Source organism: Mycteria americana, chromosome 16 (genome assembly GCF_035582795.1).
Source record: "Mycteria americana isolate JAX WOST 10 ecotype Jacksonville Zoo and Gardens chromosome 16, USCA_MyAme_1.0, whole genome shotgun sequence".
Lineage (NCBI taxonomy): Eukaryota > Metazoa > Chordata > Aves > Ciconiiformes > Ciconiidae > Mycteria > Mycteria americana.
In genome coordinates, this window is record NC_134380.1 from 14,039,516 (window position 1) to 14,063,461 (window position 23,946).

General features: G+C 68.8%; 1 protein-coding gene across 12 annotated transcripts in view; it reads left to right on the top strand.

Annotated features, from left to right (window-relative positions):
- The window catches only part of RBFOX3 (RNA binding fox-1 homolog 3), a 192,769-nt gene that overhangs the window by 158,819 nt on the left and 10,004 nt on the right, over nucleotides 1-23,946 (top strand). For 2 of the 12 annotated variants that reach the window (XM_075518837.1, XM_075518836.1), the window contains exon 4: nucleotides 9,732-9,784. The exons of 4 other annotated variants lie outside the window; for them this stretch is intronic. In XM_075518837.1, coding sequence (XP_075374952.1) covers nucleotides 9,734-9,784 — 51 coding nt within the window. In that variant the 5' untranslated portion in view covers nucleotides 9,732-9,733. Of the gene's footprint in view, nucleotides 1-8,807; nucleotides 9,065-9,302; nucleotides 9,785-23,946 lie in introns of those variants that run through there. 6 more of the 12 variants (XM_075518845.1, XM_075518838.1, XM_075518833.1 and 3 more) reach the window with 6 other exon arrangements.

Consider the following 23,946-nt stretch of genomic DNA (forward strand, 5'->3'; position numbering starts at 1 on the left):
GTGGGCATTTCCCCTCTCTCTCTGCCGGGGCTTTGCTCAGGGTCGGGGTCGTTTCCTGCCGTTGTTGCTCCCCGGCTGAGCCGCCGGCCCGGCATAGCCTTCCTCCCAGCGGGCAGGGGACGGGCCGCGATGCCGGCGGCAGGCCTGGCGTCGGGGAGGGACGGGGCAGCAGCGGAAGCGGGCAGGGCACTGCGGCCTCATCCCTGCCTGAGGGCAACCCCAGGCCACCGTCCTGCCCCCCCCCCCCCCCGCTCCCTCTGAGCCCCCCCGGTGCTGGCCACAGGCAGCAGCCTCCTCGCCTGCCCAGGGTGGCCAGAGGCCGCCCAGAACCACCCCCAACCCCGTCCCCTCTCGGCTGCGGCGGGTCGGCGAGCGGCCGCTCGGGCAGGTCTCTGCTGCCGGGACGTAGAGCGGTGGCTCCAGAGCCTGCGCCGGGGGCTGTGCTGGAGGGACGTGGGTCTGTGGTGGCAGCGGGGTGTTGAGGCGATGGGTCTGCGGGGAGCAGCGGCCGGCCCCTCTCGCCTGGGGGTCTGTCCCCCGCGGGTGCCAGCCCAGGGTACGGAGGCCGCTCGCGGGGTGGCCCCCGCGCTCGTAGCCCCAGCTTGAAGTTGGTGGCCGAGGCTGCTGAGATCCCCATGGGGACCCCGAGGTCCCTCTGCGGCTGCGGCACCGCAGTCCCCGTTCAGGTGGTTCGGAGCACGCGGGGCCGCGCGGTTCGGTCCGGTTGGCCCCCGCTGAGCCTGGAGCCGGGGCACGGGGCTGGGCTCTGCGGGGGCTCGGGCTCTCCCTGGCCAAGCGAAGCTGTTGAGACGTCCAGGGGGTGGCTGGTGGGGGACGGGCCGAGACCCCCCCCCGGCCGTCCCAAGGGCTTTGAGCGGGGACGTGACGGGGTCTGTCCAGGCCCTTCGCAGTGGCCGGGGATGGGGTGCTGAACGCGGGCGTGAGCTCCTCTCCTGGCTCGGCTGGGACAGCGAGCAGAGGGGAAGGGGACGGAGGCCAGCAGCCTCCCGCGGGGCTGCACGTCCTCCCCAGAGGTGCAGAGCGGGGCTGCATCAGGCTCTGCGCCATCCTGGGGGGCTCCCTGGGCATCCCAGCTCCGGAACTGGGGCTTAAGCCAGTGGCACCAGCTCCTTCCACCCCCTCCCTCCTGCTCCCGCTCCCCGGAGCTGGCCGCGCTGGCCGGGGGCCGCGGCAGCCCCTGAGGGATTACGCGCCCGGGGAGCCGCGCTCCCCTGGGTTTCGGAGCAAGGAGCAGAGCAGACAGAGCCGGGCGAAGGGGGACGGGGGGAAAGGAGCTTACGGGGTAGAGGAGGATAATGCGAATTCATTGTTTCTCAGGGAAGCGGCTTTCAGGCGTAAGGTGCTTTGTCATGAGAGATCCCGGTGCCGCCGCCGATCCCCGCCAGTCAGGAGCCTGTCGGGGCTCGCAGAGCCTTCTCCTGCCAGGGCGTTAATTCTGCCCAGGGACTTAATGAGCCACCACGGCTGTGAAAGCAAACCGCTCTGGAGTTTCCGCCTGCGGCTCTGAAGGTGCCGCGTGGCTTCGCGGAGCTGCGGCTGGGGCAGGGCGCGGGGCAGCAGCACCGGGGCGCCTGTCCCCGGGGGAGTTCCAAGCACAGCTCCCCGCAATGCGTTTGCTGCTGGGGCAGCGGGCAGCGCAGCGGTGCTCGAAGGTCTCCCTTCCTCGTCCCACGCAGCGCATGTAGGCAGCCAGCCCGGGACGGCCGGGTCTCGGCATCGTGCGGGGCACGGCGGCATCCCCAGCCCTGCCAGGAGAGAGGCCGGGCGAGGGCTTTGCTCCCGGCAGAGCGGCTGAGCGTCGTTTCTTGGCATCGCGGGCATCTCTCTGTCGCAAGCGTGGGAGGAAGCGGAGGGGTTTGGTTTCCCTGCGTGGCGGGAGCGTGGCCGCCGTCAGGAGCGCTGCGGGGAGCGCTGCGGTGGCAGGCGGCAGCGGGTGGCTCGGTAATCGACACCGCAACAGGCTGGGATGCCAAAGCAAAATGTCTTCAAATTAGCGGTAATTGCAGGCGAAATAAAGAGCATGTGGGGCGAGTGGAAGGAGGGTTCTATAAATATTATGATTTTTAAAGTTTGCCCTGGAGTCCTAGAGCCTGTTTAAACGCTAATATCCTGTCGGTGCATTTAAAAAGCCTTATAATGAGGACTGAGTGCCTGCTTCCAGAGCACCTCCTGCCTGGCACTCCCCCTCTGCCCATGTCACCTGGCTGCTGCTCCCGGTGGCGTCCCAGCCCGGGTTGCCCCGTGTCCAGCACCAGCAGTGCCACGCAGGCCCCTGCTCGGGGACGTGCCAACGCCGCCGGGCGGCCTCGACCGTCCCGTCCTGCCCTTGCCCCGGTGCCCCACGGGCCGTTGCTGAAGCCCCCCGCTGCAGCCTGCGAGCCCAGTGTGCAGCGCTGCACCAGCCGGGGGGGGGTTCTTGGGAACCCCTCCTCGGGCAGCAGCTCTGGTCCCGGGGAAGGGGGGGCTGTGGGAACGCGGCGTTTCAGGTCTCTGGGTCGGCAGTTGCTCGTTCCTTGCGTCACCCTCCATCGTTCCTGCGTTGCCCTCCTCCCGTGGTGGCTGTGGCTCTGGCCCTGGCCCTGGCAGCACCGGTGCGGGGCACCCTGCTGAGTGCGGCGCAGCCATTTTACCTGCCACGGCCCTGCCGGTGCTGCCCACCCGGCCCACCAGCTTGAGGTGCTCGGCAGCATCTGTTCTGCCACGGTTCTGCTGCCTGCACGTTAATTCTCATTAAATCTAGGGAGCCTAATTGCCATTTCATGTAAATATTTTGTCAAGTGAAAGGGCTCTAGGAAGGGCCGCGCTGGCTGAAGGCAAGCCGCCAGGCTCTCTCACCGCTGCGGTCCTGCTTGTCCTGCCCAACCACAGCTGTAAACCGTGTCCCCGCGGGAGCTGCCGCGTGTCCCGCAGTGAGCCCGGAGCTCGGCCGCGGCCGGCTGCCGGGAGGTGCCTGCGCACCGTTTGCTCGTGCCGGATGACGGGGAGACACCAGCCTCCCTGCTCGCGCGTCCCATGGGACGGCTGCAACCCAGGCTCCGTTTTGTGGAGAGCGCCGAGGGTCCCGACTCCTGCCGTGATGGCTGAAGGGCAGAGGAGGGGCGGCAGGACGTCCCTGGGTGCTGGCCCAGCCGCTCTGCTGCTCCGCACAGCGCTGGCAGCGCCGGCCGCAGGTCGCGGCCCCCCGTCTCCAGGCCCCCGTCCCATCCCCCCCGCAGCGGGTGAGGAAAGTTTCAGTGAGGTGGCGTTTTTCCCTAGATCCCACTAAATTTTCGTGTGCTTTCTCTGTATTTCTGCTCCCCTCCCAGCTGCCACAGCTGCTGTCCCAGATACTTGCCGTGTGTCGGTCACGGTCCCCTCCTCAGCGGGTGAGGTCATACCCAGGTGCTGGTGACATCACTGCCCCTGCCCGGGATCTGTGACCTCATGGCTGCGGCGGCAGCAGGGAGGCAGCAGCCTGGGGCAGAGGCGGGATCTGGGTCCGCAGCAGCGGGGTGCTGGGAAGGCGCAGGGCGCAGGGTTTCAGTACAATCTCCAGCTTCTTTGGGGGTTCAGAGCGGGGCGGGCTCCAGCGACCCCCGGAGAGCCATCGGAGGAGGAGGAGGAGGAGGAGGAAGGAGCAGGGGGAAGAGCGGGAGGAAGTTTAACTGGGTGCAGAGGAGGCTGGGCCAGGCATCCCCGGGGAGCCGGGGCATCCTCCCCAACATCCCACCTGCGCTCCCCGGGGGTCCCTGCGCCCTGGCAGGGCTGGTCCGTAACGGCCATATAGGGTTCCGGTAGGCCTGCAGTTAGTTTAAACCACATCTGTCTTTTAGAGATGGAGCGAGAAACCAGGAATCTATAGGCGGCTGCACAGCTGTCTCCAGAGATGGGGGAGCGTGCGGGGATGCGGGGCAGCGCCGGGACGGTGAGAGCTGAGCCGGCCGGGCTGGGAGCTGCGGCGCAGCCGGGGCTGGTGATGCTGGCGGCAGGAGGGAGCGCTTTGGTTTGTGCTGTTGCCGGTGCTGGGTGCTCTGTGCTGGCAGGTCCCGCGGGCGGGGGACCCCTGCCTGGGAGCCCGCGCAGCCCCTGTGGCCCCCCCACTCCTCCCGCGCTTCTTAGTGCCCACCGCGCTCTGGGAGAGGTGTCACCGCCCCAGCCCAGTCCCAGTAAATCCTGATGCTGCCCCTGCGCCGAGGGGCCGGGAGAGCCCGGGGGAGCTCGGGCAGAGGGAGCAGCAGCACAGGGATGGCACGGAGGTGCTGGGGCAGTGGGCAGGGACCTCTCTGCAGCGGGGCAGAGCCCGCCGGCACGCGGTGCTCTCGCCCGTCACCTCTGCCGGTCCCTTCTTGCTGCCCTGGTCTGCGCCCGGAGTTGGGTTACTCTCTGCAGCCGACCCAACGGGGCACGTGGGACCTTCCCCTCGCTTCACAGCAGCTCAGATCCGTCGGCGCCTTCATCTAATCGCTTTATGTCTATGACTAACTACTAATGAGCTTTTAATTAATGAATGCCGTGGCTTGGGGGCATTCTGGAGCGGGTGGGAGGAGAGGACTAGACGGGTGCCGCGCTCCCTGGGCGCGCGTGCTCCCTCCGCGCGCTGACCCCGTGGAGGCTGGGAGCACCCGACCTTGCCGGTCCTCGCGGTGGCGGCTGCACCTCGGCCTGACCCACGGCCCCTCTTGGCGGCTCTCCCAAGCGGCAGCGTCCGGGCTTGTGCCCCAGCTTTGCACGGCTGGGGGGTGCCACAGGGGTCCCCCGTTAAACACCAGACACTCGCAGCCCACCTCTGGATGTGCATCGCATCCCCTTGGTGCGTCTCTGGCAGGTCTGTGGGCCACCGCATCGTGCCTCTCTGCCGGGAGAGGGTGCGGGATGGCGTCCCGGGGAGGACTGCGGCACTGGGGTCTGGGATTTCCCGTTGCATCCCGTGCAGGGCTGGGTTGGGGGGCTGGACGTGGCGTTTGGGGCAGCCCTTGGCGGGCAGCAGGTCTGACGCGTGCTCAAGGGCTTGGTGCAACATGCGCGGGGCCCGCTCAGCACCCGGATGCGTGGGACGTGCCGCAGCCGTGCCGTGCCACCGGTCTGTACCGCACCGCACGCTCAGGCGGGCTCCGGGGCAGAGCCCTGGCCTGGGCTCCAGGCAGACCTCGGAGCCCTCGTTCCTGTCGGATAGTTTCCAAATGGTGGAGGCGAGCGTGCCTCGGAGGGGAGCTGAGCGCCCGCGGTTCTGGCATCTCCCCGGGAGCGGGAGCCGGCAGTGCCGCGCTGGCCGCCTCGGGCACCTCCTGGCGGGTCTCTGCTGCCGGGCCGGCTCCCGACCACGCGCGGCCGGTACATCCCGGCTGCCTGGGAGCAGCCCGAAGGGTCGCGCTTTCCCCAGCGGGTTCCCTCGGCGGTTCGGGGGGCACACGCCTGTCAGCTCTCCCAGCGCAGGCTCTGCCCCTCGGCTCTGGTGCCTAGCTGGGCTCCGGACCAGCGGCCGAGGCCACTCCTGTCCCGGTGCCATGTTGTTCTCCCTCTTCCAGAAAACAAAACCGAGGAGCCCTCAAGGGTTCATTTAAAATAAATAAAAAATGAAAATAGTGCTGATTTGAAGGAAAGCCAGCCCCATCCTGTGCATGGGAGCGCATCGCCAACCCATCCCCGAAGGGCAGAGAGAAAGATGTGCTTAGAACTGCAGCCCTGTGCAACTTCTGCCTTTGATCATATATCTTACATGTGCCCTTTGCTTTCCCTCGTCTGATATTTATTAGGTTTAATTTTACTGGGACACGGCTGTAAGTGAGACAGATGGAACGGGGTCTGTGCGCCTGGTGAACACATCTTAATTAAACAGATAAATAAACTTTCATTCCAGGAGACTTCGGTTTTGGAGGGGTTCCTCTGGGGCTGCGGCTCCGTGGGGCTGGGCAGCCCTGGCCGGGGCTCTTTGGGCCCAAGCGCTGTGGGGCTGCCCCAGCGCAGCCCTGGTGCCACTGCCGGTGCCATCGGCCAGGGCTGCGGCACAGTGTCACCGCCGGGGTGGCAGGGAGCAGCGGGGCGAGGGAAATCAGCCGCTGGTGGCCGGGGCTGCCTTCCCCACCCTGGAGCCGGCCGGGGGGTTGGCACGGCCCAGCCGTGCCGGTGTCCCACGGGGGCTCCCCGCTGCCCTGGGGGCATCTCTGCAGCCGGGCTGATTTTGGTGATGGCTGGAGGAGGGAGAGAGGAGACTGGAACGCTCCTCGGCTCCCAGAGGCGTGCCCAGTGCCCCCACTGCCGAGGTATTTATCCTGGGGAAGCACGGCCAGTTCCTGCCACTGACAGCGGTGCAGAGGGCCTGCACTGGCAGGGTCGGGGCCGGGGTATCTGCCCAGCACGTCGCTCCGTGCAGTCTCCCCGTGGGAGAGCAGCGTCTCTCCTTGCCCCGCGGCTGGAGCCAGCCCGGACCTTCCCGCGACGCGGGCTGCTGGCTCGGGCTAGTGCCAGGGCTCGTGGCGCTGCCACCGGCCAGGAGCGCCTTTGAGTCACCCTGCCTGGAGCCAGGCTCCAACGCGGGGGAGGACGGGCAGATTACCTCATCCTGGAGCCAGCTCCCGGCTCACGTGGTTTGCTTGGTTGGGCACCGCAAGCCCAGAGCGTTGGGCCATGCCCTTCCCTTTTCACCTCCGCCCGAGAGCAGCGCAGGAGCCGCGGTGGAGCCTGGATCATCCCGGCGCCTTTGGAGTTGCCCGTCACCTTGCCCAGGGTGTCCCTCGCCCCGTGCCAGGGTGGTGCGCGGTGCTCGGGTGCGTGTGGGTGCCTGGTGGGGCCCCTCTCCCACAACTGCCCGAGGGGCTCTGGGAGGACGTGCTCGTCCCCCAGCCCTTGCAAAGCTGCCCCATGTCCTGCCCCGGGCACTGGAGCGCACGGGAGAGCACAGCACCGGGGCCACGGGAGTCCCTGGGGAAGGGGAGCTGGAGGCGAGCGGGGAGCGCAGGGTCTGAGCACCGAGGTGTGCGGGACGGGCTGCTGCGTCGGGTTCCTCGTGGTCCCTTGGGAGCTGGAGGGAGGGCGGTTGTGGTGGGGCACAGGAGCTCGCTGCAGCCCACGCTCCTTGCAGGGAGCGGTGGCCGGAGGATGCTGTTGGTAGGGGATATCGCTGCCAAACTCCTTTCGGCTCTCAGTACCGTGGGGCGGTGATGGTGAGAAAACCCTCCCCCTGGCCCGGTGCCCCTCCCCGATTTGGCACCTCGCGGTCCCTTTGGAGCGTGGTCACCCCAGCAGCAGGGCCCTGTCGGGGGGGCTGGCACCCCCTTGACCCCGGCCGCCACTTCTTCAGGACGGCTTTTCCCAGAGCTGTTCGGTTCCACCAGGTTTGCCCGGTGGCTCCGGGCCGGCTATGCCACACGCCGCTGCTTTTGAGCATCTGCAGCAGAAACGGGAACCGCTGCGAGTGTACCAGGACACTGCAGCATGTCGCTATGTCTGGGGATACTGTGGAAAATCCCAGCCTTTGAATCGGGCTGTTCGTGTGCTGGAGGCTCCGGCGGAGACGGAGCATCAGCAGCTGCTGGCACAGACCTGCCTTTGTGCATCACATTTGGCCAAGATGGAAACTGAACTGAGCCCAGGTTTCATTTCCCACATACCCAAGCACAACGCCGTCCCGGCTGCTTTGTCGCCGGCTGTGGCTCTGAAGTCGGGCGCGATGCGGCCCCGGTGGTGCGGGGCGCCGGGGCGGGGACCCCTGTGCCAGCGCCGAGCTCTGCGGCACGCGAGAGTGCCGGGGCTGCCGTGGAGGCGCGAGGTGGGACCGGGGACCCAAACGAACACGCGTGTGTGTCCGTACGGGCTGTCCCTCGTGGGCACCGGCGCACCGGCTCTCGCTACGGCAGCTGTGCCAGAGGCGTGCGCGCTGCTGATGCGTCAGGGCTGCTGGCAGGGCAGGCCCCAGTGCCAAAAAGCCCCTCGAGCTCTGCCGGGGCCGGCCCCCAGCCCGCTGCTGGCGGGAGGTGTTCGGGGCAGGGGGTGCCCACGGCTCCAGGGAGCGCGGGGAAGCTGGTGCTGGCAGGCAGGGCCACCCCCTCTGGGCCACCCCCGGGTGCTGGGACCCTCTGGGCCACCCGTGGTGCTGGGACCCTCTGGGTCACTCTGGGTGCTGGGGCCCCTCCGGGTCACCCCGGGTGCTGGGACCCTCTGGGTCACTCTGGGTGCTGGGACCCTCTGGGTCACTTTGGGTGCTGGGGCCCCTCTGGGTGACCCCGGATGCTGGGACCCCTCCGGGTCACTCTGGGTGCTGGGACCCTCTGGGTCACTTTGGGTGCTGGGGCCCCTCTGGGTGACCCCGGGTGCTGGGACCCCTCCGGGTCACCCTGGGTGCTGGGACCCTCTGGGTCACTTTGGGTGCTGGGGCCCCTCTGGGTGACCCTGGGTGCTGGGACCCTCTGGGTCACTCTGGGTGCTGGGACCCTCTGGGTGACCCCGGGTGCTGGGACCCTCTGGGCCACCCCGGGTGCTGGGGCCCCTCTGGGTGACCCCGGGGTGCTGGGACCCTCTGGGCCACCCCGGGTGCTGGGGCCCCTCCGGGTCACCCCGGGTGCCCGGCGCCCTGCCGAGAGGGGCCGGCGGCAGGCGGGGCCCGGCGGGCCGCGGGAGCGGGCCCCGCCCGGGGCCCACGGGCCTTCGCGCCCGGCGGGGCCGAGCCGGCGGCGCCCGGGGGGGGCGCGGGCAGGGCCGGGGCGCGGCCGCGGCCCCTCCGACGGGACCGGCGGCGGCTGCCGGCCCTGCCCGCCGCGGCGCGAGCCCATGGCGGCGCGGCGCGTGCTGCCGGGGCCGCGCGTGCCGCGGGGCTGCAGGCGCGAGCGGGTGCGTGGCTCTCCGGGGAGGCGGGGCTGGGTCTGCCGCACGGATCCCTGCCCGTCCCTGTCTGCGTGTGTGTCTCCGAGGAGAGCGTGGTGCGTGTGCACGTGTCCGGCTGTGTGTGCGTGGGGGAGTCCCGCGGCTGCCGGGCGCGGCGCTGCCTTCGCGGGGGCTGCGCGGCTGGAAGCGCCGCGGCTGCTCGGCGCGGCTTCCCCGGGCTGCCCGCGTTGCATCACCGAAGCTGCCGGTAAGACCCTTCTTCCCTTGGGCGCCGGCGCCGGGAAGGGAGGCGGCTCTGCCCCCGCGGCCCCGTCCCGGCTGCCCGCGGCCCCGGCGCGGCAGCGCCCGGCCGGGGCTGCCCCGGGGCTGCCCGGGCGGCGGGGAAGCCATCGGCGAGCGGCGGCGGCGGCGGCGGCGGCGGCGGAGGGGTTAAGTGCGGGATCAGCTGTTCTCATGTCATTACGGATTCTCTTCATTTTATACAGAGCTCTGTTTGATGTCTGAATGCACAGGGGACTCCCCCTCCTCCTCCAACTCCCACCCCTTTTATTTCGCTCCCTCGCCCTCTCTCCCTTCCTCCTCCCCTTCCTTTCTCTCTCCCCGCTCCCGCTCTGGCTCACACACACCCTTTGCAGACCGTGCGCTCAGTGCCACTCTCTAATGGCACCGAAGTGAACCGGCGAGCGCTGCTCCCGGGGCGCGCCCGCAGCCGGCCCGCCGCGGATGACCCCCTGCTAACTAGCGCCGAGGGGTCGGGAGGGACGGCCGAGGAGGGGAGAGCCCGAGGGGCGAGCCGGGAAGACGAGGATAGCGGTGTGCGGAAGAGGACGGACCCGCGAGCAGCTTCACGGCTACCTGTCGACACATGCTGTGCTCCATGGCTAACTCGGGCTGCCTCCTTGTCTCCAACTCAGGCATGCTTCCTCACTCTCTCCCCTGTCCTCCAGCCTTCCTCTACCTCCAACAGGTAAGTCACCCTCTCCGGGGGATTTTTTTGCTTTGCGGTTCACACGTGGTTCTGGCCGGTTCCCTCTCGGCAGAGGGTCGGAGCTTAACTGCTTCCTCCCTGGCCGCGGGGCCTCGCCGGCGCTAGCCCCGTGGCGCCGGCCAGTTGTGTTGCAGCGGTGGCTCGTGGTCCTCGGCCGCGATTCCCTGGGGGTTTCTCCGGTTTCTCTGCCGAGGCGGCTGGGAGCGCGACCGGGGCCGGAGAGCGGGCTGAGACGCGGGCAGTGCGGCGGGCAGAGCCGCCAGCGCGGGTCCAGCGCTTTCCCTGCCTCGGCGCCGCTGCCGTTCGGCAGAGGCGAGGGGCGATGATGGATGCTCGGATAAAGGAATGAGGCTCCTGCGTGGCCTGAGCAGCCTCCGGGGAGAAGCGAAGGTGATGAGCTTGTGCACGCACACGCGTGTGCGCCTACGTGTGTGTGCGCGTGTGCTGTCGCGTCGTGCCTGCCTGCAGCCGGGCCGCGGGGTTGAGCGTGCGTGGGTTTGTCTTGCTGTCGGCAGGAAGGTGCTGCGGAGGGACCCAGGGGGGCGGTGGGTCCAGAGGGTGCCCAGGCTGTCGGTTTGGGCAACTTCTGGCCAGGACGTGCTGTCCCGCGGGGCTGCCCTTTGGGTCCCACGCTGGACCCAGCGCGCCGGGTTTCCGGGCTTGTCGTCCCGGGGGAAGCGCAGCTCGGGAGAGGCAGCGTTTTCTTCAAAAGCCTCTTTGCTGCGTCGGAAATCCCGTCTCCCAGCCAGGCGAACTGCTCTATTTGTGCTTTCAGGAGTTTAAAAATTCATAGCATCCTCACCGCACTCGGCGTGGCCTGCGCGGCTCACCCGGCAGCCGAGGACAGGCGGCGCGGGCGCAAACCCTCCCACCCCAGCAGGGAAGGGCTGGGCAGCGTTCCGGTTCCTCGGGATGTCTGTAGCCTGCGTCCGAGCGGGCTTGTGGCCGGAGCGTGGCCGCGCTGGTGGTGGGGACAGCAGGGCCCAGGGTTGCTCCATCTGGCATGCTGGGGATGGGGCTGGCAAACCCGGTGCTGCCGCTGGTTATACAAGTGCAGCGGTGGCCGCGGGGTGCGCACGGGGCCGGGGCTCACGCGGGGGCTGCTGCAGAGGCCGGCCAAGACGGGTGCGTGATTTATGGCACCCTCCTGCGAGCCGAGGCTGGGGAGAGCTGGGGCTGGGCTGGATTTCGGTCTCGGCTTCCCCAGGCTGCAGCGAGGTCCCCGCGGCTGCTGCTCGGCTGCCCAGGCGTGTCTGGCACCGAGCAGAAACTGACCCTGGGCCCCCGCCCGGCCCCGGGGAGGTTTTCTGTCCCTCTGAAGGGAGCACATGGACGCTTTGAACCGGCAGCCAGCGCAGGGCCCAGAGCCTTTGTTGGGAGCGGCCGGCAGCATGGGCGATTTCCCTCTCCGGCCGGGATCCCCTCGTGCCCCGGCTGCCACGGGGGGCTCGGCTGTGCCACTCGCCCTGTGGAGCGCTCCGGCACGGACCGGCTGCGCTGCCTGCCGGCTTCCGGGGCTGCGGCTGGAGGCAGCAGGGACCGGCAGCGTTGCGGGCAGGTGTGGGCTGCCTGCTGCCGGCACCCAGCTGGGCTGCGCACAAATGGAGTTTGGGGTCCCTGGGAAGGAGCAGCTCTTCCCCGATGCGCGGCTCTCTGCACCCAGCAGCTCCTGGTTCCCCCATCGCCCTGTTTGTTTCAATTTGGCCGTCGTGTTTAGCGTCTCTTCCTCCCCGCTCTCCCAGAAGCCTCCTGCTCCTTGGCAGCAGGTCTGGACTCACGAGCCAGGAAGGAGGGTTTTATTAAGAGATTTGGAGTTGGATTTTCACCCAGCTAATGAGCGCGATGGAGGCCAAAATCTCCGTCCTCTTCCCAGGGCTTGTCCCTCGCTGAGGTTCTGCGCCCAGCGCTTGGGACGGGGTGTTCCTGGTGTGTGTCGCAACGAGGCGTCGGGCAGAGGGACATCACTGGCAGCCGTCACGTGGGGAAGGGGCACGGGGCACGCACTGCCGCCGGGCTCCTCATCCTGCCCGGCTGAGCAATGGGCCTGCCTGGCACCTGGTATTTTAGCCTTGAATTCGCTCTGGGTTTTGGACGTGCACACCTTCGGCACGCCTGCGCTAGAGGAGCGCGCAGGGAGTGATGCTGCCTCTGCCCGTGGGCGCCTGCCCGCCACGGAGCTTGCCTCTGGCCAGCTGGCTCGACTCGCCTGTGCGTGGCCAGAGACGCCTGGAGGGGTTTAACCGAGCGTCCCTGAAGGTGTTGTGGCGTGGGGGCTGTGGGGGCTCAGTTTAGACTCCCTGGGTTACGGTTCCCTGTCCGGAGCGTGCGTGTACGTAGGGAGGCAGATGTCCGTGCATCGGTCCTGGGGTGGGCACATGCAGGCACGTGGTGCCTGAGCCCCACGGCTGCAGGGTCCCGTGCTGGCCACCAGCCCCTCCTGGGCCAGGGCGCGTGTCTGGCTGGGCTGGACTGGGCTGGCCAGGGGGGCCAAGACCTGCGGGGCCACGGGGTCTGCGCACAGTAGCCGGCCTTACCCCCTTCAGTCACGTGCTCTCCCCGCAGGGAGCTTGTTGGCGTTTGCTGTATTTGTTCCCAAGGAGGCCGCTCGTGTTTCGTAGCTCCCCGGCTCCGGCGTTTTCGACAGTGCTGGTATTCGAAGGAACGACCAAGAAATGAAGTTGTCTACAAAACTTTGATTAGCCCAGCGCCAGGGAAAATCCAGCTGCCCACGGGCTCTGGCGGTGCAAATGGCTCATCCAAGCGGCTGCGGGCACCTTGCAGCTCTCTCGGCTCAGCTCCCTCCGCGCAGCTGCGCGGCCGCCCCAGCGCTAGCCGCAGGAGCTGTGGTTCGCGGCACTCCACGTGGTGCAGCCACGCCGCGCGCAGGAATCGCCCCCTGCCCTGCCACGCCGCAGCGCCAGGGCAGCAGCGGGGCTCCCGGGGGGCCGGGAGGGGAGGGGGCTGCAGGGCAAGCGGCAGGAGGGTGGGTGCATGCCCATGGCGGAGCAGCCCACGCTGGTGGGGCGGGCGGGAGCACCACGTCCTTCGGCGGGGCTCGGCGGTAACGTTCAGCTCTTGCTCAGCGAGGACCTGGGTGCAGAGGGAGACTTTGGTGGCTGCGTTTCGTTAACAGAGGCGTCGGTCGCTGCTTAAAAAGTATCGCCGCTGTACTTATAAGCGAGCAGCTAATGGCTCCAGGACGAGGCGCGGTGCTGACCTGGAACAGTCCCAGGCTCTGAGGCTCAGCATTGGCGTTGGAGCGCGGCGCAGACCCGGGCACAGGCAGCGACGTGCGTGCGGGGCTGGACGCGAGTGCAGGTTGGCGTACAGCTGGGCTGAACCCCACCGCAGAGCTGCCCCCGAGGTGCCGCTCGCCGGGGGCGTCCCCGTGCCCGCGGTCGCACCACGCTGCCCAGCCTGCAGCGCAGGAGGCTCAGCTGAGCAGCGCCCGGCCCGCTGGGAAACAGACTCTGCAAAAGGCTGCTTGGAAAATTCCTTTCCAAAAGGGCTGCTGCCAAGTTTAGCATATTATATTTTTAGGGAGCAAGTCTATTCTGAGCAATATCGTAGCGTGTTGCAGCAGCGGGTTTGTTTCAAACCTGGTTTCTCCCCCTGCTCGTGCGTCGCACGGATGCGAGACCCAGCGCAGCGGCTCCTGGCTCCGGCCGAACGCCCGCACTGCAGCGGCCGCCTTGCTTGCACGGTGGAGGACAGGCTTTAACGCTGCAAAAAACACGTTTTCCTTTTTTTTAATATATTGAAAACACTGACATTAATTTTAGCTTTGCAAAGCTGGTTTTCCCACAATAGCTGTAATTTAGGCCTACACTGCCTGGCGATGCTCTTTTTATAGGTATATTCCTATTTTAGTACTATAGTGATGGGTGAACGAGTAGATTAAATTAGATTTAGTATCTATCATTCTTTAAAGCATTACAGGCAGCCAGTGGAGGGGTACGGTTTAACAAAGAAGAAAGACTAATTAGGAGAGCAGGCGCTGCTGCCCACACCAGCTCCCACCGCCCCCGGCCCGGCTGCCCCCGGCCGCAGCTGCCCTTGCTCAGGGTCCAGAGTCCAAATAGGAAAGCGCATTTGAAACCAGATTTTCCTGCGCTGCCCCAGGGCCGGAATGGCTCCGGGCTTTGCAGCCGGGGCCGGGCGGGACGCCGAGTGCCGGGTGCTGGGGCCGAGCACCCCGGGCTCCTCGCTCCTCCGGGGATCTGCAGAGTCACGGCGGTGACTTGGCTCCCCGGCCGCTCTCCCCACGGGGCGAGCGCTGCTGCCAGCTCCTGCCTGCGTCCCGCTGCCGGCCCCGGACGGGGCTCCTGCACGTGGGTGCGCTGCATCTGTCGCGCCGGAGGGACCTTGGCAGCGGGGTCCTGCTGGCACCGACCCTGGCCTGAGCGCGGTGGCTCTGCGGGCAGCAGGAGCGATGCTGCCGCGTTCCCAGGGCTTGCGTCCGTGAAATGACAGGATTCAGCGGTGGAGCCGGCGAGCAGCGGGGGCACCGAGGGGCTCGGTGGCCTCTCCAGAAAGGGCATTAGTCCCTTAGGTGCAGCTGGTATCGGCAAGCGGGCACGCTGGGCGTGCGTGGGGCTGGGCTCCTGGGAAGGGTGCGGGGAGGCTTGGGAAAGCGCTGGCATCGGGGAACGCTGGGAAGGATGCCTTGGCACAGGAGGGAACCAAACGTCCGAGGAAGGAGCTGGGTCTTCCCAGTGCTGGGACGCCCAGGCTGGGGCAGAGGAGGCTCCAAGCCGGTGGAAAGCCGTGGCTTTGGCGTTCCTGCTGGGGCCACGGCAGCCGGCCCAGCCCAGCCCCATCCAGCCGGGCCGCGGGCGGGGGGACAGGAGCTGGGCTGAGCGGGGAGCGCTGCGGGTGAACGGCAGCCCCCAGCGAGAGCCCGGGGGTGCAGGTCGAGCGTGGGCGCAGGCCCCCTGGTGCGGGGGACGCACGGGCGCCCGTGTGCTCGGCCGGGCTGCGAGGCAGCGCCCGCACGTCCCTGCTTGTGCCGGGGCCCCAGCACTGGGGCTGCTCCCTGCGGCAGCGGCTATCGCCTGGTGAGCCCCGCTGCGCCGGTGCGAGCCCCAGCGCGAGCCCGGCAGCGTGTGACCAGGGGGCTCTGCAGTCCTGGCCGTGCCGTGACTACTGGCTCGGTGAAACGCCACTGCCGTCGAGCAGGCTCGGAGCGCCAGGCTGCCCGCCGGGCTTCACACCTCCGCTGCCCGCAGGCGAGCGTGGCCGCGCCGCGGGCAGCCCTAGCAGGGCTCTAACCTGCGCCACCTTCCTCGGCGTTCAGCCGGCCGGGCAGGGGCAGACGTCCTCCCTTGCTCCCTGGGGCGAGGGCCGCGGCGGCGGTGGCAGCGCTGGCACTGCAGCCCAGCTGGCAGCTCGGGGAGCAGCCCCCCTGACCCGAGCTCGGTGGGCTGCAGGCTGGGGGAGGCGCCGGCCTGGGCACAGAGTCTGGCTGGGGAGGGACGAAAGGCCACGTCCCAGCGGGTGACAGGGTGTGCGGTGGCCGCCGCAGGACAGGCACCCGCCGGGGCCGCAGGCATTGCCTGCGGGGGGTCAGGTGTGGTTCCTAAATCCCCTACAAGCCCCGCTGTCCCCAGCTGGCGTCCCCCCGCCCAGATTCTCGCTTTGCCCCCCTGGCACCTTCCCGAGCGTCCAGCCGGCTCCAGCGGTCGGCAGCCACGGCGTCCCCCGGGGCAGAGCCCCCACCCCAGCGGCCTTGGCGTCCCAGCTGCGCTGCACGGATCTTACAGACGGGGTTTGCACAGCATCAGCAGGATTCGCTCCAGCCCCCGTGCGAGCAGCACTGCTGAGATGTGATCCCTGGCAGCAATAACCTATTAAACAGAGTGAGACGAGCGCTGGAAGGAGACCCAGTTGGAGCAGGCAGTTTGCGGGGATGGTGCTGGGGGCGGCACTTGGGCAGCCCTCCCCTCTGGGCTGGTGCTGCCAGGGTTTCGCTGCGTGGCACAGGCCAGCGCTGCCAGGGAAGGCAGGCGGTTTGGGCACTTGTAGGGGTCAGCGCCTGCGGAGCCAGGTCCTGCTCCCACCCTCGGGGATCTCAGCCGTTCCCCCTCCGTCAGAGAGAGCCGGGGGCTGCTGCGCCCCGGTCCCGGGAGGGCTCCCACCAGCATGAGATGGGTGCCGGGGCCGGAGCGTGTCCGCAGAGCCAGGGCGGCCGCGCGCCCACCGGGTCCCTGTGGCCGGCACCCAGGCGTGGTGGCTGGCGCGTGCCGGCAGGGCCACGCTGGCGGTGGGGCTCGCTGCGAGACGTAGGGGTGGTGGCAGCCAGCGTGCCCGGCGGTGGCCCCACGGTGGCCCCGTGGCGGGGGTTGAGGCAGGTCTGGCTGCTCCCGCTCCCGCTCCCCCTCGCTGGAGCGCCGGGCTTGCAGCACTTTGTCATGATTTTCCCCCCGTCTCCGAGCAGCGATCCCTCACCGCCTGCATCACCCGAGTAGAAAATGACACGTAAGCTGGCATGATTGCCGTGGCTCCCGGCGCCCCACGGCAGCTCTTCCCTGGCGGCGCGGGGGGCTGAGCAGGGCGGGCGGCACGCTGCCCGGCCCCCCGCTCCTCACCCTGTGCTCCCGCCTGCCGACACGTCCCTCTCCAGCCGAGCTGCAGCAGAGCCGGGGAGAGGAGGGGAGCGGCGGTGTCGAGGCGGCACGGCAGTGACGCTGAGCGGCAGAGCGCCGTGCCCGGCTGCCCGCGGGCCCCGTCCTGCCCTGGCCGCTCGCCTCCCCCTCTGCTCCGTGCCCGGCACCGTGCCAGGGCCCACGCTGCTCCCCTGCGTCCCCGCGGCCTCCTGCGGCTCTCTGCGGTGCCGGGGAGCCCCCAGCAGCGCGTGCCCGCCCCGTCTGTCGGCGTCCCGTCCGTCGGCACCCCTTCAGCGGCTTTCGGGCCCGGCCGAGGCCGGTGTTTACCGGCAGATTCCTGTCGCCGTCTTTTCGCCCAGGCTGGCCGGGGACGTGGCTGGGGATGCGCTGCGCTGGCGGGGCCGGAGCTCGAGCCTCGGGGTCCGGGCTGCAAGCCGGGGCTGCGCTGGCTGCACCCCTGCTCCGGCTGCCCGGCTGGATGCGCGGGTACCGGGTGTGCGGCCAGCTCGTCCCCTGGCAGCGGGGCCGGTCGGGGCGTGCGTGCAAAGCCCCTCGCGTGGGCAGGAGCTGCCCGGGGAGGGAAGCGGGGGAAGGACGTGCAGGGCCTGCTTCGGTGCAGGGGTCGGAGAGCCCGGGCTGAGCCGAGGTCTGGCTCTGGGACAGGGTCCCGCGGGGCAGCAGCGGCGGGGCTGTCCCTGAGCGTGCCCAGGGGAGCCCTGGCACCGGCTGTGGAGGGGAGCAGCCCCCAGGCTGGGGGGATCCCGCGTCCCCCCCGGCCTGCGCCCGCTCGGCGTCTCCCCGCCACGGCGCCGGCCGCAGCCTTCAAACGGCTCTTGTATAAAACCAAAAGTGGGGAGAGAAGAGCGGGAGCAGGCGACAGTGGCAGCTTATTTGTGATCTGCATTGTGTGGGGAGCTCTTAATTAGAGCTAATTAGGCTAATTAACTTGCAAATGAGAAACTCGTCTTTTTCTCCTTTCACAAGAAAAAATAAAAAAGACGAACAACAAGATAAATATTGAGGCTAATTACTTTGTACCTGCTGCAGAGCCCTTCCAGCTCGCAGGATGCCCCTCTCCCGACCAGCGTACCTGCCCAAAACGGTGTGCCGTGGCGTGCCGTGCCTGTCCCTGTCCTGGTGTCCTTGCATTGGCTGTCCCCACTCCTGGCTGGTCCCACCGCAGGGCACGGCTGCCCACGTCCCTGCGGTCCCCGCTGGCGGAGCGGGACCACCCACCATCCTCTACGCACCCTCGTGCCCCGGTGCCCGGCGAGGACGTGGTGCGTGTCCGGGAGCCGGTGGGGGCAGCGGCCTCCGTTCTGGCGCTCAGCCTTGGCCGCCAGGTCCTGGTGATGGCCGGTGCCTCAGAGGGCATGGCACCAGCGCCGTGCCCCGGCACCCTCCACACCGAACTCATCCCATCCTACCCTGGGACCGGAGCCGGGGGGGCGGGGGGCCCTCCACGGCACCGCAGGGTCCCGGCGGGTTTCCAGCTCTTCCCTCATGGCGTCTCTGGTTTCCCCCTCGCTCTGCTGCCGCAACACCCCAGGGGCTTTGTTAGCACAACTCGGTTCAAATGTCTGATTAGTCTTTAGGAGATCGAGAGGTCAATTTTCCACAGCTCCTTCCTCTCCATTTAACTAATTTAACTGCGCGATTGTTACAAATTTCATTTTATTATACCCCTGCTTCTCAGTCCAATTGAATTACCAAAATCTCATTTTCTCAGAAGTGCTGAATATGTAATTAGAGGAAAAATTATGCTCCTGACTGCCTATTAGAGAGGGCTGCGTGAGAGAGCTTGTCCGGGCGCACACGCAGGTCCGCGGTTCCCTGAGCGCCCACGCTGGCCGGTGCGAGCATGCGTGCGCTTGCGAGGCTGCGCGCAAGCAGTGCCACGTGCGGCTGTGCCAGAGCCCCAGCGCGGCAGCCGTGTGACAGTGACAGGGGGCAGCGGGTGGGTTCCTGGGTGCGAAGGGCTTTGCAGGAGTGGGGCAGGGTCCGGGCGGTGCTGGCTGGGCTCCTCGGGGACCCGCGAGCCATGGGGCAGGGCGCGGGGATGGCGGCTGGAGCCGGCGTGGTGCTCGCGGGGCAGGCGTGAGGCCGGCAGACGTGGCCATTCATCCTGCTGCTCACTGTGTCTTGAGCTGTCTGGATCCAGCCGGGCTGGACTCGGCTGCCGGTAGCTCCGGTAGCGCCGCACAAGGGCCGTGGCTGCCGGGGAGCTGCCGGGGGCAGCCGGCGGGGGGAACGCCGGTCCGCGGGCAGGAGCAGCCTCTCGGCAGGTGCCGGGAGCGGCCGGGGACGTGAGCCCAGCGCTGCCCCTGCGCTTGTCTTATGAAACCCGGGGCAGCTGGGAGCCGGCAGCCCCGGCAGCAGCAGCCCCGCTGTCAGGCACTAGCGATGTCCCAGGCACCCCAGCCCCCGCTCACGTCCCCGCACCGGGACCCGCTCAAGGGCCTGGGAGGGACCGTAGCCCTGCCAGTGCGTGGCCCCCCGGGAGGAAGATGCCTGCTCCTCTCCGGGCCCTGCCCGCCTCTGCCTGGGCTGTGACGGCCACGCACGCGCCTTAGCTCAGCGGCGTGGGCTGGGACACCCGAAGGTGCCCTGTCCCCTCCAGAGCCCCTCTGCGTGTCTCTCTCTGGGTGCACCGGGGACGAGGCACCCTGCAGCCCTTCCCAGAGCAGCAGCTGCTCTCCAGAGCCCCCGGTCCCTGCCGGCGGTGGGAGATGGCGGCCGTCCCCCGGGACGACCGGCAGCAGCAGCCGGGCCAGCCCTGGCGTGGCTTGGTCACTCTGGTGCGCAGAGCCGTGCGGCGCACGGGCACCCGCATCCGACGCTCCGGTGTCTGCAGGGCTCGGGAGGAGCAGGCAGCTCAGGCGAATGCTGCCGAGGACTTGGGTCCTCCCCACCCTGCAGCCAAGCTTGTGCCTCGCGTGCCTGCCTGTCCCTTGTGCCTGCGTCCCAAACCCTTTGGTGGCCGTTGGGGACCAAGCGCTGCTGGGAGTCCCGGCCAACGCTGCGTACGCCAGGTCTGTGTTGCTCCGGTGTGCCTGTGAGAAGAGCTGTGCCGGAGGGGCCGGCCTGGCCGCTGCCCTCCAGCAGCGTCTGCTCGGGGCTGGGAGCTCCTGTGAGCGAGCTCTGGCACCGCCGGCGATGCCGGGAGCTGCTGCGGATGAGCCCTGGCACCGCCGGCGATGCCGGGCCCTGCTCAGGAGAGAGGAGAGTGTCGCGCGTCCCGGAGCTGCGGTCCTCCCGCTTGCTGCGGGCCTGATCCTGTCAAGTCTCCGGCGGTGACGCGGCCCGGTCCCTCCCCGGTGCAGCGGCACAGGTACAGGAGCCCGGGAGATGTCAGCCGCGTGCAGGCAGGGGGTGGCCGGGAGCCCCCCCAGGCACCCCCGTCTCGCCTCGGTTACACAACATTATCATTTCATAATACCCTGAAATATACATGAAGTTGGCTGAATGCAGATGAAATTGCACCATTTACTTCATGAATATTTCATGCAGCCTCAGCTCCGAAGTTTCCGGCTGGCGGAGCCAGGAGCTGGGGCCGGACCCTGCTCCCCCCCTGCCCCGCGCGGGAGGGGACGGGGACGCGCGGGCGGGTCTGCGCCCACCGCCCGGGCTGGCACCTCGTCCCCGCTGCCGCTGGGTGCCGTTGGGTGCCGCTGGGTGCCGTTGGGTGCCGCTGGGTGCCGTTGGGTGCCGTTGGGTGCCGCTGGGTGCTGCCAGCCAGCCCGGCCTTCCTCCGCGGGCAGCCGCGCAGCCGGGCTCTGCCGTCGGGGCTCATGGGCGAGGGCAGCAGCCAGCCCCGTGGCCCTGGGCCGGCCAGGGCCAGCTCCCCTCTGGCGGGGTCCTGGCGCAGGGGAGCGGGGCAGAGGGGGCCGGGACGGTGTGTAGCAGCCCGGACAAATGGTCTTTTCCCGTGCCGGCAGGCTGCCCTGCCTTCCCCCGGCTCCTCCTCCTCCTCCTCCTCCTCCCGCGCCGTCGCTCCTGCCCCTCGGGCCCTGCCTGGTCTCTCCAGCCCCGCCGCTCTTCGCAGAGCTTCCCGCTTGAGCATCCCTGGCAGATGCCATTAGCAGCCCTCGCCCCTCCCCTGCCTCCTCCTTAATGAAGACATTAAGCGCGGCAGCTGCTACCTCCGGCCTCCGCAGCTCCTCACCTCCTCTCACGGCTCCTTCCCGGGGGGGTGATTCCCCCGTTGTCCCCCCCCGGCTCTCCGCGGGGCCGCGATGACCTCCGTTCTGGGGAGGAGAGGAGAAGCGACCCGCCGTCATCTGCCGCCGGCCCCCGCGGCGGGCAGGGCTTGTCCCTCCCGGGGCCAGGGGTGCCCCCGCGGCGAGCACCCCGACCCTGCTCCCCTGCTGCAGCCCGGGGCGCTGTGGCCGGTGCCTGCTCGGGGCCAGGCGCGCTGCTTTGTATGGATGGCGCAGCGTTTTAGGTAATGAAATATTCACAGGTCAGTGATTCCTTGAGAAATGACGGGGATCAGTCAATTCCTTTTCAGGGAGTAATTTTCTTCCCCTTCACGGCCTCTGTTTCATGTTGACAGTCATTAGCATGAGCGAGCGGCTGGATCGAAGGGGGGACATTGTGGCTGTCACGCAGATGAGCCGTGCCGGGCACGGCCTCCTGGTAGCCCGCGGTGACGGCACAGCTACGTGGCCCCTGGGCGCCTGGGGGGCACGTGGGGCCGTGCGAGGACCCTCCTGCCGCCACCGGGGCATTTGCTGAGCCCGTCTCCGCCGCCCGGCGCAGCGCGGTGCCGCTGCACCACCCTGCTCCGAGGCAGCGGGCGCGAGGGCCGATGCTCCCGTCGGCCTCCCTGTGCGCTGCCCCAGTCCGTCCCCAGCTCTGCGTCCTGCCGGCAGGCGCGGCGGTCCCGCCGCAGCGACGCGCTGCAGACCTCTTGCAGCGGCGAGCAGCTGCCCTGGCGCAGGCGGGCTCGGGTGCCCTCGGAGAATTGCTCGACACCCTCCTCCGCGCTCGGCTCTGACCTCGGGCTGTCTCGCCGCGCGGCCAGGGGACGCCCTGACAGCGAGCGAGCAAGCAGGAGTCAGTCTGGGTCAGGGTAACGCGCTCGCTGCCTGCCTGCCTGCCTGCGCTGCCTGCAGGGTGTGCTGCCCACTGAGGCTTTGCAGCTTGGAGGAACGTCTTGGTGGCCTCCTCGGATGCTGTGGTGGGATCGGGACCCCAGCCCCTCGCTGCACCCCTTGGCGGGTGGCTGGTTCCCGGGAGAGGGAGCGGGACAGCCGCAGGCATCGGGGACCGGAGCTGGGCTGGCTGCCCGCGGCTGCCTGCGGATCCGTGCTGCCTTTGCTCCCCAGACACCCGCGGCTGCAGGTCCTGGGTGCGCGCTGCTCTCGGAGCTCCCTTCCCGCTGGCGGTGGGGAGGTGCGCAGCGAGGGGACTATGCCCCCTCCCCAGCTGCTCCGGGGCTTGGCACGCTGCTGTCCAGCCAGGCTGCACGTGTGCCGGGACCAGGCGGTGCCATGCCGGGACCAGGCGGTGCCGTGCCGCCCCTGCAGCCTGCACCAGCAGCGCTGGCCCGAGCGCAGCGTGCGGGAAGGGGACATCCAGAGGCAGAGCCGGCCGGGTGGGGGTTGCCCTGGGCTGGAAACGAGAGCAGGAACGGGCCAAGGCAGCGGGACGGCTGTGAGGCTTTTGGAGGAAACTCTGGGCACGTTTGTGGTGGCCGGGGGGACGCAGGGGAGGGGAGCAGCCCCAGGACAGGCCGCCGCCTGGTTGTGAATCGTGACCGTGTGTGCGAGCAGAGGCTCTGGCTGAGCGTGGGCATGGCTCGCTGGCTGGCCTCGCGGGGCCACCATGGGGCCACCGCGCTGCCCGTCCGTGGCCGGAGGTGGGTGGCAGCGGGTGACAGTTACTCATGAGCGGTTGATAACTCGGGGGAGTTCGCCTGCTGCACCTTCGCGCCGTGCCGGCAGGACGCCCATCGCGGGCGAGGTGCGTGGCACATTGCAGGGTGCCCAGGGCCAGCGGGTGCCCTCTGGTTAGCACAGGCGCTCTGCACTCAGCTGACTGCTCAGACACGTCCTCTGCATTTGGGGGCTCCCGGTGTGTTACTTTCTTAAAAAGGAGCAAATGTTAAAAATGGCGTCGTCAGCCCCAAGCTGACAGGCACAATCACCAAAGTGCGGCGTCGGCAGGAACTGGCCCCACGCGCTAAATGACTTGAAAGGAAATGGCCTGGATTGTGCTGAGGAGGCAGAGTGCGGTGGGGAGAAAGCAAGTGGAGCAAACAAAAAAACTTCATTAATTAAAGAAACTCGTTAATGAGGGACATTTAAAGATGATATCCACCCTCTGTCTGCTGCGGCAGCTGCTGCGCAGGGCTGGTGGCACAAGGCTGAGCCACAGGGAGGGGACGCTGCGCTGGGGACGCCACGCAGGGGACCTCGGGGTCCCTCCAGCTCTGCCCTCCAGGGCCGGGCTCGGGGAGCGGCATCCCGCAGCCAGCTGGACGGAGCCGCTCTTGGGGTCTCCCCCGGCCCCGGGCTGCTCGGCGCGGTGCTCTGCCAAGGAGCCGGGAGGCAGCGGGACGCCGACCAGCCTGCGGGACGCAGCAGCGTGTGCCGCGCTTCCCAGAGCCACTTCTTCCCTTGACGGCAAAGGCCTTCGCTCCCCCTCCCAGCCCCTCTGCTGCCGTCCTCGGGGCCGTGGTGTTTTGGCACAGGGCCGTGCCACAGCCCTGCCGGCGTCCTGCCCAGGCAGACCGGCAGCACGGGTGGCAGGGTGCTGCTTTTGCCCCCCATACCGTGTTAAATACCGCCGGCTTTGCTCTGCGCTCGGCCTCGCGTACCGCACTAATCTCCCGTCTCGTTTACTAAATGAGGGCCACGGGCCATTAATAATCAGAATTTCTTTTAATGCAAATGCGGAAAGCCGCCCCACAAAGCGCCGTGCGGGAGCATCTCCCACGCCCCCAGGAGGGACGCGCGGTGCGCGAGCGAGGGACGCCTGTCGGAGCCCCCCGTCCCTGGCACCCACGGGTTGGCACCGCACCACAGGCTCCCCGCGCGGCCGGGCACCCCGAGCTGGGAGCACCCGGCCGCAGGTCGGTGCCGTCTGGCTGCCGCCCCTGGGGTGCAGGTGTGGGTCCCCAGGACCCCCCGGGCACTCGGCACAGGGAGGGACCCAGGGAAGGGGCTGCTCCTCGTGCAGGCTCAGGGGCTGCTGTGGGGCCGGGGCCCAGTAACCCTCCGGGGAGGAGCAGAGGGGCCCCGCCGCTGCCCGGGCACGGGGCTTTTCCCACGCTGCAGGCGGCCCAGAGCAGCCGGCAGGGGAGGACGCAGGCAGCGCGGGCCGCCGAGCCGAGCGGCGGCCGTTTCCCTGTGACGTCAACGAGCATCGCGCAGCCAAACCCGTCGCCATCCCCCTCCCCGCGGGGCCCTCGCCCCCGGCAGCCCCCCGCCACCGAGCCGAGCGGCCCCGTCCCCGCCCGGGGATGGACGGGCAGCGCTGGCGGGAGGGAGGCGCTGGGAGCCGTAGATCTGCGCCTCTGCAGCACCAGCA